Source organism: Taudactylus pleione, unplaced genomic scaffold (genome assembly GCF_031769625.1).
Source record: "Taudactylus pleione unplaced genomic scaffold, aTauple2 ptg000699l, whole genome shotgun sequence".
In the NCBI taxonomy this organism is placed as follows: Eukaryota; Metazoa; Chordata; class Amphibia; order Anura; family Myobatrachidae; genus Taudactylus; species Taudactylus pleione.
Genome location: NW_028285101.1, coordinates 1,989,910 through 2,003,764, shown reverse-complemented (window position 1 = coordinate 2,003,764; position 13,855 = coordinate 1,989,910). Strand labels below are relative to the sequence as shown.

The 13,855-nt window shown below is 44.1% G+C and overlaps 1 protein-coding gene and 1 long non-coding RNA gene across 2 annotated transcripts in view; one reads left to right on the top strand and one right to left on the bottom strand.

Annotated features, from left to right (window-relative positions):
• LOC148477687 (uncharacterized) overlaps nucleotides 1-13,855 on the bottom strand; it is a 366,671-nt gene that overhangs the window by 144,645 nt on the left and 208,171 nt on the right. The gene's annotated exons all lie outside the window — the stretch shown is intronic.
• Nucleotides 10,825-13,855, top strand: part of ZCCHC24 (zinc finger CCHC-type containing 24) — a 172,964-nt gene continuing 169,933 nt past the window's right edge. Inside the window, exon 1 of the mRNA XM_088456366.1 lies at nucleotides 10,825-11,229. Coding sequence (XP_088312492.1) covers nucleotides 10,990-11,229 — 240 coding nt within the window. The 5' untranslated portion in view covers nucleotides 10,825-10,989. The remainder of the gene's footprint in view (nucleotides 11,230-13,855) is intronic.

The window sequence follows — 13,855 nt, the reverse complement described above, 5'->3', positions numbered from 1 at the left end:
AAATTTTGGAGGGCCCTCTGCTCCGTGTTATAGGCTAAACTTAACTTTTCCACAGCTTATCACCCTCAAAGCAATGTTTCCACTGAGAGGGTGAACCAGGACCTCAAAACTTTTCTAAGAATCTTCATGTCCTCATCTCAGGACAATTGGTCAGAGACTCTCCCCTGGGCCGAATTTGCGCACAACGCATCCTACCATTCTTCCTCTGGACAATCTCCCTTCCTTGTGGTCTACGGTCTTCACCTGAGCTGAGGGTTCCTGAATTTAGAAGCTTGCCTGCTTTTGATGTGCCTGCAGTGGATACTACTTTGCGGAACTTCTCTTTCATTTGGTCTCAAGTTCGGACAGCCCTTACTAAGACTTCACTGTTATACAAAAAACAGCTGACAGAAAACGTAGAGTAGTTCCTAAGATGCAGGTAGGGGATCAAGTGTGGCTCTCCACCCGTATTCTACATCTTCGGGTACCATCTATGAAATTCGCCCCTCGGTTCATTGGACCATTCTTGATCTTAGAAGTTATTAATCCAGTCTCCTATCATTTACTCCCTCCATACTTGAAAATACCCAACTCCTTCCATATATCTTTGCTCAAGCCTTTGATCCTCAACAAATTCCTTCACGTCCTTCCTACCCCTCTTAAAGTCCAAACTGAAAAGGGGTGGAATTTGGGGTGGCACAGGTACTGGATTCCCGCATTCATCATGGTCACTTGTAGTATCTGCTGGATTGGAAAGGCTATGGTCCAGAGGAATGCTGTTCGACCAGGGCCGAAAAGACATCCATGTTCCTAGACTAAACCGTAAGCTTCACCTGACCCATCCTGGGAAGCCAAAGGAGTGTCCTGAGGCCACCTGAAAGGAGAGGAGTACTGTCACAATGAGGGTATTTCTTCCCAGGAGCCTGCGGTGCTTACCAGTGCATGGCCCTTCCAGCGGGGGAGCTGGTACTTGGAGACTGGAGCTGGGTGCGCGCAGAGGTCTGATGTCTTTGAGTTCTGCTGGCAGGGGTAAGGCCATCAGCATCACCATGCTGCGGGTGTCTGGGCACGTCCATCTTTCCTCAGGGCATGTGACCTAGTGAGCCTATCCTGATGCATCAGATGATCGTTCCCAGCCACTCACGCTCTGCTGCTGGGTACTTAAGGGGGTTTGGAGCTCCCATGTTTCACAGCTTGCTGTGAGAGAGTTCCCTGTGCTCCTAAGCCTTTCCGTGATCCAGTGCTACCTTTGCCTCCTGTCAGCTAAGTCGGCTACCACAGCCCTCCCAGCACCGCTCTGACCGGTCCCACAGCCTCCAGTCCAGTGGTGACTGCTCTGTCTCCCACAGGTTACCCACTCCTGTGTCCTGTTAACCCCTCATTCAGCCATTCAACAGGATATCAGAATATCTCATTCAAGTAATTCTACAGCATATCAGTATATCTCATTCAAATCATTCTACAGGATATCAGGATATCTCATTCAGCCATATTTGCATCATTTCTGGATTTCATTTCAAACATCTTTTCTGGACATTGACTTTGTTCTCTCCCATTACAGTGACCTATCATCCACATACCGAGGCTTTAAGTTTATTTACATTGGGACTGTAGTTACTATTTGTATATTTTCATGTATACTAATATCCATATAAAATAACCAACTTTCAAATTTAAATCTGTTCCTGCTTCCTTTTCTGTTTCCACCCTGGGTCCACAAAAATCCCAGTCCGTAACAGCCAGGTTATTTGGTAGCGTCAATTCCACGTTTGCATTTATCATCTGTGTGTGTGTACTCCTGTACTGTAGCTGTCTGTTTTGAGCTTCAGGGTTATTGCAATATACTCTGTGTATCTCATTGCACACTATGCACTGTTCCCACAGTGCCAACACATCTGTGTACCTAATTGCACTCTACGTGCTTTTCCCACAGTGCCAGCACGTCTGTATCTTGTTACATGCTATGCGCTATCCAAAGTCCCGCACTTAAGTACCTCCTCCTGCAGCTGCTCCTGCCTCCGAGCCCTTGCGCTGTTCTTTAGTGGGGAGCCGCAATAAAGAGGTGGAAGATTAGGGCCGAAGTGCCGGCTAGGATCAGCAGAGAGGGTGGCCAGTGATGTACCTACATTGTTATCACCGGCATTGCACAGTTTGATTCCTGGATGCTCATTTCCCGATTGTCCGGGGGAATCCTGGGCCATGTCTGAGCTGGAAAATGAGCCCAACTCGCAGGTCTACTAGCCCATTGTGCTAGAATGTTTGGCATTTCTAGCACCTCCTTCCTCTCCATCCGACTAGGTTTATAATTAATACTTTTTTTAACAGTACAAATATTTAATAGTATTTTATTAAAACCTGCCCCCATTGACCTATATGTCATTGCCCCCAGTGTGTTCCTATATGCCATTGCTCCTACAGTCGGTTAGTGTTCCTATATGCTAATGCCCCCAATATTTATTTGCCTTATATAGTGTTCCTAATGGTTTTATGCAGTACATCCAGTCCTGGCACACCTCAGATCATTACTAGAGGAGGCATGCAGCCCTGAAAGAGGCCCAGATGCCTAGAGGTGAGATAGTGCTCGCCCCTCCCACTACCAACACCCCAATCCCCACAGCACCCAGAGAGACACTTTCCCCACCTACCAACCCTCCAACCCCCGTAACACCCAGAGACACACTTCCCCCACCTACCATCAATTCAATCTCAGGTGCACCCACACAGTTACCTTCACCTACCAGTACCCCAACCTCAGTAGCACACAGAGATATGGTATATGGAAGTATACTCATTACATAAAAAAAGCCCCTCACCTGATGCTGTTCTCATTTTGGGCTTGCTATATGTAGCTGCCAGCCTCCCACAGCCAGCACATAGGAAGAGGATCTGTTTTGTGCTCTAAAGGCAGCCTCCTTGTCTTCCACCATGGAGCCCAGGAAATGTATACACTCTGGGAACTAACCGCAGTGCTGGTCTATCGGATTTTATTAGCCTTGCGGTGCGCCCCCTCTGTGGTGTGGCACATCCGTGAAGCTGCTCCTGTTGAATGTCCTCAAGCCAGCCTTGCCAGGGCCAGTTGTTCAGCTGGCGGTCAAGGGCTGCACCCTTCAAGACTATGGCCCCCATTTACTAAAGATCACTATTACAGTGCGATCTGGGCATGACATTACCGCACATGATCATATTGCAATATTCGTTCATAGTGTCCGGATGTATCATTAGGGACATGCAGGGACACGGAATCCCATCCCTGCTATGTGTCTGGAAAGCTGCTGGCCAGTGCCGAGGCTGCTGCGCATGTGCAGTCATGCTGACTGCACATGCACGGCCGCCATTGCCGGGGAGGCCCTCCGCCGGCTAATTATGCCGGTGTCAATATCTGGAATGCATCGCATTGCGGATGTTGGTAAATTTGGCAGCATCGCATCCCCCATAGAAACCTATGGGGGATGCGGCTGCCTGCAAATATACAATGATAAATGGGCCCTTATGGCGCTCTGGGCGACATCCCTGTCAGCCCCTGCCTTGAGCCACCCCTGATTGGATAATACAAACAATTGTCATAATAAACCATGGGATGGCTGTCCATCCATTCATCTTGCAGGTAGCATATATATAACATTGAATATCTCACTCTAGTGCAGAGGTTCCCAAATGCAGTCCTCAAGGTGCCCCAACAGTCCAGGTTTTAAAGATATCCATGGTAGAACACAGGTGGTTAAATCAAATTGACTGAGGTACTAATTAAGTCGATTGTGCTCAACCAGGATCTCTCTAAAACCTGAACTGTTGGGGAGTCTTGAGGACTGTGATTGGGAACCTCTGCTCTAGTGTCTGATTAGTGCATTCTGCATGACCTTTTAATTGAGAAAGGAAGGCAGTCCATAATGAATATTGAGTGTAGTACAAAAATTGCTTCCAGTCATACAAGGTAATTTGAATTTCAGAGATAAATGAATTTGTGGTTTCTTGTGCAGAAGGTAGAACTGACACACAAAGGGACTCAGGGCATGATTCAGCAAGGATCGCAGATGCCAATACATACGCAGATGCATCCTAATGCGCGTGTGCAAGCGGCTCACTGCGAATGGGAAAGCTATAGCAGAGATCACTCAGATTCCTTGTAAAGTGATTGACAGGAAGTGCTGTTTGTGAGTAGTTACGGGAAGTGGTTGGCCGAACACAGGTGTGCCAGTGCGTTTGAACGTCGTTAATGGGGCGTACATAAATTAGTCTCTGCGATGCCATACTGTACGTAGATTGAGTGTTCACTGCATACAGGAAAGTTAGCAATTTATAAGTGAGGTCAGAATGGCCTTAATTGTGCGAGTGGCTCACATGGTACTCGATGTTACCAAAGGTTTGGCTGGATTGCAAGGTATTACGGATGTGTGAGAGGGGAAGCGGGCGTCTGTATGTGGTCCCTGCGAGTAATTTGCAATTGCAAACATTAGCATACTGTCGCAGTAGAATTGCATACGCGTTTGCAACCGCAACCGTATTAGCGATCCTTGCTGAATCAGGCCCTCAGATTGTAGTCATGTCCTTTGATGAAAGTAGTTCCACAATGAAATCTGTAGATAGTGTACCCTATGGAAACTGGCAAAGGACGTGGAAGTCCAAGCAGAGAAGAGCTGGGAGTTTCATCAACAAAACTGATTCCATTTGGTCTAATTACAGAATTGAAAAAACAAAAGCTATGTGTGTAGTGAGTATTAATAGCTAGGATTGAAGCAGCTTCAAAGAAAAATATGAAGCACTGTTCCAGCCTTCTACAAGAAGCAGTTGGCTATGGTTCACACCTACCCAAATTCTTCATGGCAGCTACTCCAAAACAAATGAGAGAAATTCACTGTGACTTAATTACACACAAAGCCATCATCTGCAAACATCCCATCCATGTGTAACCTTCCCGGTAACTGAACTTAATAACGCATTCAGCCAGGTGCTAATGTATCGACCCGAGGTAGGGGAAGGAAATGGTAACTAGTCCATTTGTTCATGCTACAAACCAACTGTGGCGTTAGATTTCCTTTATAACACATTATCCTCTACCACTAACAGTGGTCTAATAATAAAAGTTAGTTGTTTACATTAGAAATTCAGACCCAATTGCTAAAAGCACAAAAACAAATATGTTAAGTGTGGGCTACCCATAAAATAAGATGGGCTTTCAAAAATGGGCACTGCTCTTTGCTGTACATCAGTCATGTATAACAACCTTTCCTATTTCATTCAGTACGTAAAAGTGATTGATTTACAAAGACATTTCACAAACATATTGCACAGAAAAAGTCCAACTACTTATACTGACATCTAAAAGGGGCATACACACTAGAACAGGATGGGGATGGGGACTCTCCTGCCCAGGGGCCGTATAAGGTCCTCGGAATCATTTGGTCTGGCCCTCGGTGCTTTTTTCTGCTAGCCTCAATTGGCTAGCAGAGTGTCTAGAATGGCGCCCTGCAGCCAGAATCTATGCAGCACTGCCGTCTGAAGTGTCTTTAGAACTCTTCAGACGGTCACACTGCTGCCCTTACAGCTCCCTGGAGCATCCTCAGGATGCTACAGGCATTGCTATAATCTCCTGCAATTGTGGCCCCGCCCCTGTGTGAAGTCACACGGAGGGGGCGTGGCCTGCAACGGGACGCAAATAATGTTGCATATATCAAAATGGCCCACTGCAGAAAAAAGGTTCCCCACCCCGGCACTAGACGATAACACTGCACGATATATTGTTCATATCATCCAGTGTGTATGCTCTGGACGACCAACGATGCGCGTTCCCGTGGGTCGTTAACGATATCCCCAGTCGGCTGTACATACCGCCCAATCTGGGGATATATTGTGAGCTGCTAAATCCACCTTGGCCCCGCTCCCTCTCCGCCGTCGTTCGCAGCTGGTCAGCATCGGCAAGTGTGTACACACTTGCCGATGTCGGCACTCCCGCTGGGCCCACCGCTGACGATGTCACTGCATTCACACATTGTCTAATGTGTATGCGACTTTACTCTTTCCCATAGTTATTTATTCTCAACTTACCCAACCAATTGATTTTCAGAATATATGTTTACATTTATTGAAGGAAAATGGAAAAATATATTTTTTTACGAAATACACCTGTCTCAAATTGTTTTGGTTTTTATCTGGTCTTTGCTGTAACATGTGGTATATAAAGTGGACATGGACAGAAGGTCGAAATGTAGATTGTCCACATTCACAATGTCGGCAATTATATAATGTTTGCCATAGAACTGTTAACTAATGCTAACCACAGCCTAAAATCTACAAAAAATCGAGTGTTGACATTGTGGGATAGATGTACTAAGCCTTGGAGAGAGAAAGTACCAACCAATCAGCTCCTGTCCTTTTTCAAATACAGCCTGTAAAGTGAGTTAGGAGCTAATTTGTTGGTACTTTGTCACTCTCCAAATTTATCACTTTTCAAGGCTTAGTACATCTCCCCGACTGCCTATACATTTACAGTTAGGAGCTGACTGGTTTGTACTTTCTTTCTCTTCCCGTGTCTATCGACATTCACAATATCTGCATTATATCATTGCAGATGTCAACATGTTCAATGTCGACCTACTGTCCATGTCGACATTTTAAATGTATACCTTGCTGCACATATAACCAGTGGTGGCTCCAGAGGTGGGGCTGTAGTGCAGTCCAAAATTCAAATAGGGGAGCCACACCAACTGCCACTCCAAACGCTGCCAAACATCGCCGGCTGGGACTCACTGGCAGTTGGTGTGGCTCCCCTATTTGAATTTTGGACTGCACTGCAGCGTCACCCCTGGAGCCACCACTGCATAACTAAAGGGCCCTAATATAAGTTCCTGCACATAGCATATTATTAGATAGTGTGTTATGTCTGTCTAATATACCAGCATGTTACAGACACTAATGGCCTAATTCAGAGATGTATGTTAAGCCTGCCGCAAATGCAACTCTCTATGCAGTGGTTGTGCGAAAATATACAAATGTTGCAACCGCCAAGAGACTTGAATTGGAGCTGCCCACCAGCGGCTTCGGAAATACAAGCAACTGCGTATAAGAGGCAGCTGGGTCGAAGATCAGTCGATTCAGACTTCTGAGTAACTCTATGGTTGTGCAGAATGGTCGCGGGAACTGAGACGCTGGAGCCATTTTCACTGGTACAGGATTGCAAATCACAGGCAGAGACAGGCCGTGAAAATAGTTGCGACAAGCCTGGGTTTGTGTCACCACCTTCCTGTTGCCACCCACAAGCGGTCCGTGGCCATCAATCACTATGCAAATATTTGCTCACTGCGAGCGATATCATTAATGAAACATGACGCATGTGCAGATTACCCAATGATGATGCGTAAGCACCAGCATTGCGTCCATCCCTGAATCAGGCCCTATGTACCAGTACAGAAAGTAATACTGTTATTTTTAGCCAATCCTTTTATGGTATATATTTTAAGTGCAGAGCAGTGTGTTTGATGTTACCTTGCGCTGCCTTGATAAGACCGCATGAATGGCTGCAGAATGTCACATAATAGATTACTATGAATTATAGACGTGAAAAAACTGACAGACCAAAAATACATTGTACTGTGAGTTCATGCTCAGCAGAGTAGCACATCTAAGAGTATATGTCATTTACGTTAATATTTAATAAAGCTTCAAGAGAGATAAAATTGTGAGAGACAAAGCAACAACCAATCAGATCCTAACTGCCACTTTACAGGCTGTAGTTGAAAAATGACAGTTGGGAGCTGATTGGCTGTTGCTTTATCTCTCACAATTTTATCTCTCTCCAAGCTTTATTTAATCTCCCCGAGTCTGGGCCTGCAGGAAATATTAATACTCTTCAAAGAAACCTGGATTGAGGCGGCAGCTCTAAGTGTTTACTAATCTTGACCATTGGCCCAGGATTTGCATAAATGGAGTACCATTGCTAAACTGGATATCCATGACCTAAACACCTGTCTCATGCAAGTTGCACAAGGCACCCAATCATTTAACACCTTACACCACACTTACAATCTTCATGTAAAATGTTTACAGTGTTAAAATAATTTCAGCTACTGTGCTAGATACAAGCTATCGGTATTAAAAAATATATATATTTTTTAAACTAAGTCACAATAATTTAACACATTCTTATTCATTTTAAATTGAGGCCTACATCACCTATACGCACAATTCTAAAAAACTATCTAAACAAATAATACAAATGTCTAGCCCTGAGGAAGAATCCAAGGATTCCAAACGCGTTGGTCGTTTGGACATTCATCTGCTAAACTACATTGAGAATACCCGGTGGTAACCCAGGCGATTTGCCATCAAGGGGAGAAGGAGGATTCCGGAAACTCCCTACTTTACACTCACCTTGTTGCTCCTCACCAGGAGTTCCACATGGTACGGTTGCTTATATGACCAATATTCCAGGATCTTTATGTTTGTTACCATACTTACCTACATATATATATATATATATATATATATATATATATATGAATATATATTCATTCTCTTGAATACCACACTATGGGGGTCATTCAGACCCACTCGCAAGCGGCAGTACGCTCGCAAGTGGGTCGATGTTCCCCACTGCGCATGCGCACGATGGAGGGAGCTCCGTCGTGCGCATGCGCGAGACCCGGACTGCGACAGCCAAGCTGTCGCTCTGTGTCTCGCACCAAAGGGAGCGTGCTGTCGATGGTGAGTGACAGCACGCCCCCTTTGGTGGGCGTGCCTGCCAGACGGAGGCGTTCCCATGGGAACGCCTACCGTCTGAAGCCGGCCCCACTGACATCACTAGTGATGTCAGTGGGAGTGATTTTGGCTCTGATAGAGCCAAAATCACTCCAGGACTTGTGGCTGGGAAACCCTACCGCAGGGTTTCCGTCGCAAGTCCGATGGTTGCGATGGTCAAGACCATCGCGACCATCTTTTTGGACACTCGTATATGCTGTGGGTGGTCACCCACAGCTATACGAGCGTCCAGGAGGACGCTCCATTTTAATGGAGGAGGGCCCTGATTCAGAGCGAGCGCTCTGGTCAGAGCGTCCGGCTCTGAATCAGGCCCCATATGAGCTCTTTCTTTCCCTTTTATGAAATCCCATGTGAGACTCAACCTATGGATTAAAGGCAATATCTCACAGCTAATAGAGGAATTCAGCTGGAAATCACGTGGGGAAGCCCATTAAGGGCCTCAAGACTGCTCTAGACCCTGGTTCCATGAAACACTAGTAGCGCCAAAGGTTTTTTCTAACTCTTTTTTTTATAGACATTTGACTTTGGTGGTGGGGTGACACCCAGAAATTACCTAGGCTGCTATACTAGGGGTTAAAAAAAAAGGACGATATCGTTATCATTTATATCGTCCTTTTTATCTGACCGTGTGTATGCACCATAAGATATCTTTCAAGTCGCTGGTGGTACAGATTGTACCGTGTGTATGCAGCTTTAGGGTTAGTCACTAGAATTGACGGTAAGGGTTAGGCACCAAGGGGAAGTTTAGGGTGAAAATTAGGGTTAGATGGAAACATATACAATGAAGGAGGGGAAAGAATTTATTCAGTTCAACCTGCATTTTTGAGAAGATGCCAGGTATGGTATTACAGGTAAATGCTCAACCAATCAAGACCTTGTCTAAATAGCTAGAAGTAGATAATAAAATGTAGGAGTGAGGGCATTATTCATTGTGCAACCCTACAGCTGCTGTGGAACTACATGTCCCAGCATGCCCTGCCACAATTTTAGCGTGCCCTAATAGCAAAACTTTGGCAGGGCATGCTGGTATGTGTAGTTCCACAGCAGCTGGATGGCCGCATGTTGAATACCCCATGTAAACTAATGTAATGAAGCTTATATTAATGTTATTACATATTGTACAAGGACACACTCTAGCTGGATATACACCCATACCATGGTGCGACCCAGCGATGCGATGTAACGATACATCGCGCGTGCCGTACACACTGCACGATTCAGTGTACGATGGCATGATGTGTCATTACATGCTGCATGTAACAGCTCCGTGACTTTCATTGCATCATCCCATCTGCTGTGCATTACAACAGATAGAACAATGCAATTAACATCTGTCATGTACGACGGATTGGGGTACACACTATACCTTGTGTATGACAGATCGTTCTGATCCGCATCGGAACAATATATCCTACAATCCATTGTATAGTGTGTATCCATGTTAAGGACTGAGATAGACGAACAGCTCAGATTACACTCAGATAAACAGCTGTTCAGTATTACAAAAAAAAGGTTGCAATGACATATATAATTGTTGACATGTAATAAGTTTTCAAAAAGTATCTGTCAAAATTGTCTAGCTGGTGCCAGTGTAGTGTGTAACCAGCCAACAGCAGTGAACTGAAACAATTTATACAATCCAGTTATTGTAAATTAAGATTGCAAATACAGTTACCATAATGTTCCAAAAAATATGCTTCACTTTATTCAGTGATTAGTTGTGTAGTAATATATAGGAATTCATCAGATAAGTACTCGTTGTGAAATGCATTGGTGACAGGGATTGCTGCATCAGTGGCAGGGATTGGTGCATGGTGCATCAGTGGCAGTGATTGGGTTACAGGGCCCCCCTTTATGCACAACTGATAAAACACATTGCATGGCCACAGAGCGCAGGATTCCCAGAACAGTGGGCTGAGCCTTTACGCAGCAGCAGCAGCAGACTGACCTTCCTTCCCTGCTCTATATGCAGATGAGCTGCGCAATCTGTCCAATCACAGCACGGTGTGGGCGTGGCGGCCCAGTCACATAGCGGATTGCAGAGGAATAAGGGAAAAGTTTAGCAGCCGAGACTGAGAGAAGTTTGCAGCAATGTCCACACTGAGCCCTCTGCCAAATCCCTATAGGAAGGAAAGATAGGGGGGCAGGAAGAAGGGAAGGAGAGGAGGAAGAGGGTGAAGAAGGAGCAGGAGGTAGAAAAAGAGAAAAGACCGCTTGAGAGGAGGGGGCCGGGTTTCTTTCTTGCAACTGGGGGGCAAGATGAGCCTGCTGTCAGCTATAGATACCACTGCTTCTGTATACCAGCCTGCCCAGCTCCTCAATTGGGTCTACCTATCCCTGCAAGACACACACCAAGCAAGTGCCTTTGATGCCTTCAGACCAGAATCCAGTACTGCCTCCCACCCCGACCTCAGCAACTACTCAAAGAGCCCCCCAGACCTGAACTCCTCCATCCACTCCAGCTATCTCAACAGCTTCCTGCAGCTCCAAAGGACTGAGGTGTGTCCTTCACTTCCCAAAATGCCCCTCTCCCTCTGTCTGTCACTGCTCTCCTGCTCCAGTCTCCTTTTACATGGCTCTCTGCAGCATGAGCGTATTTTATTCAGTGCAATTCCACATGCACATTGTGTGTGATTACTCCAAATGTTTATATAGGTGATTTGCATGAAAATCTTAGATAGTATATTTGTAATTGCACCTTCCTGCTTTCATTAGTGGTCACATCTCAGTATTCATGTAACAGTGCTCATTAGCAGCATATAGGCAGTGATGCTTCCAGTACTCCCCAAAGTCCTATCATAAACTTGGGCAGTCACTGAGAGCACCCCTGCTGAGGTCAGGTACACAGCAGTACATTGCATTCTTACTAGAAACTAGTGGTCATTTACTATGACGGTAGCTAAGCAAATGATTTTTATTGTCTATGCTTTGTTACTCTCCCCTAGGTCAACATTTCGGTGGTCCAACAAGTGTTTATGTCTCTGCTCACAAAGTGTTTAAAAAGAACAAAAATTATTTTCTGCCTTGCCTAGCAAGTTTTATTTAAGGGCATCTGGCATTGCTCTGTGCAGAAAATTCCTTTATTTGCTTTAGATCTGCCTGAGTCCAGGGAAGTGTAAGGATAATATTGTTGACAGTGTAATTAACCCAGTCAGTGCCAAAATACTTGGCTAAATCTAACAAACCACTGCCCTGACAGCTGCTCGTGTAGACAAATGGTTACACAAATTTCCCTTTGAGTGATCCCAGACTGTAATATCTATCCACGGCCTCTAACAATAAGAAAAAAAAAAAGTGGAGGAAAAAGTTTAAACTGTATCCAAATTTTTAACAACAACAATTTCAGAATTTGTTTTTCTTCTCAGCAAACTTCAAAGTATTTCTGGGGAAAAAAAAAAATCCTTTGGGCCAATTTCAAAAACAAAAAGTGAATCTCAAAAAAATCACAAGGAACATAAAAGTGTAGGACAGCAGTTCATTTGGCTTTCAGCTGCTTCTCATAGGGCAGTCATTTCTAAACTACAACTGGTATATGTATAACACACGTTAGTCAGACAATAACACAATATAAATGTTTACATAATATAAATATAATCAGTCAGATCTGCTTTACTTCGTAGATTTGTTGCTTTCTTTAATATAATTTCCCCTTTTATAAAAAAAACCCCAGCATTGGTTAAACACACACTACATACATTTATACACACACACACACATAGCAACATGTGTTTGTAATTGAGGCATATAAGGTAAAAATATATAATTTCCTGCATTAAACAGGTCACAGGACCATGCTTGCTTTTTGACTAATTCCAATGAAACTTCATGTCTGGAAAAGGTTGAACTGTTCTGTTAGCCTTTTGTTTTTCAACATTTCATCAGTACAGTAAGTGACATTGATAAGTAGCACAGCTGCTTCTCCCATTACACACAGGGTAGTGTACATCTGAGGTAAGAAAAGACTGCACTATACATTGCTTGCTAAGTTGAGAAAAAGACGTTCCGCTTGGTAATAAAATGAATATAACTATTTCATATATATCATCAAGTCAAAGTAAGAAACATCTTGGCATCTTATGACAATCAGATTCGTCTATTTTCCCAAGTTCGGGTTGTGATTTAAGGTTTAGCAGCACTACCATCTCTTGATAAAAAATTTACCAACGTGCTACCCCTCCTACCGAAGACCCAGGTGCTGCTGCAAGCAACCATTTTTTCTTTGCTCTTCAGAACCGCCTTTATTAACACTGTTTGCCAATCAAAAAACTCATCCTGCCCCCAAACTTTGTATAGAAAATGATGACGATGATGATAATAATATTAGTAATAATAATAATAATAATAATAATAATAATAATACATTTTCAACTGCAACTGTGAAAGGAATTGCCTTTCACAGTTGCAGAACAGATTGTGCCCCAGAACATTTTTCCAGTAGGAGGTTATGCAGCTTCCATAAGTTTAAATGTACATATATTGAGTACAAAATGGTGCAAAACTCACATTTAAAAAGAAGCGTCATAAAACGCTTTTACCAGCAGGCCTGTAAAATTAGACTTATAAATAGGGAGCGATTACATTGTGACCAGTGTGTGGTCACGCTTTGTGGCTGCGCACATCACTCACAATGGCGGTTGAGCAACATTGCTTATTTTTCTTTCCACACCTATGTGATGGGAGAGGAAGTGAGCGATGATATGGTCGCAATGTGCAGTTACTTCAAGCATTCAGGCACCGTTTTGGCAGCACATTGCTATCATCACTTGTAATTGAATCAGGCCAATAGTGCAAAAAAAACTTGCCAATCCAAATAGTCGTAATTATATTATAATATTTTTGTGTGGTATTCTTATTTAATTAGGGGCCCATTTATTAAGCATTTTTTCATAAAGTTATGTAGAATCTGTTAGTTGATGCTATGTGCTAACAGCCCATATTTCACAGAAATCTACTGCAGAAAGCAGTCCTCATTATTATCATCAATGGGGACTACGATCTGACCCATATGTACCAAAGAGTTTGGCCCCATTGTCTTACGCCATCTTCAGATGGTGTAAACCTCTTTAACCCTATGGAGGCAGGATAGGGATCTTACGGCTCCTGGATCTGACACAGTGCGAATGCG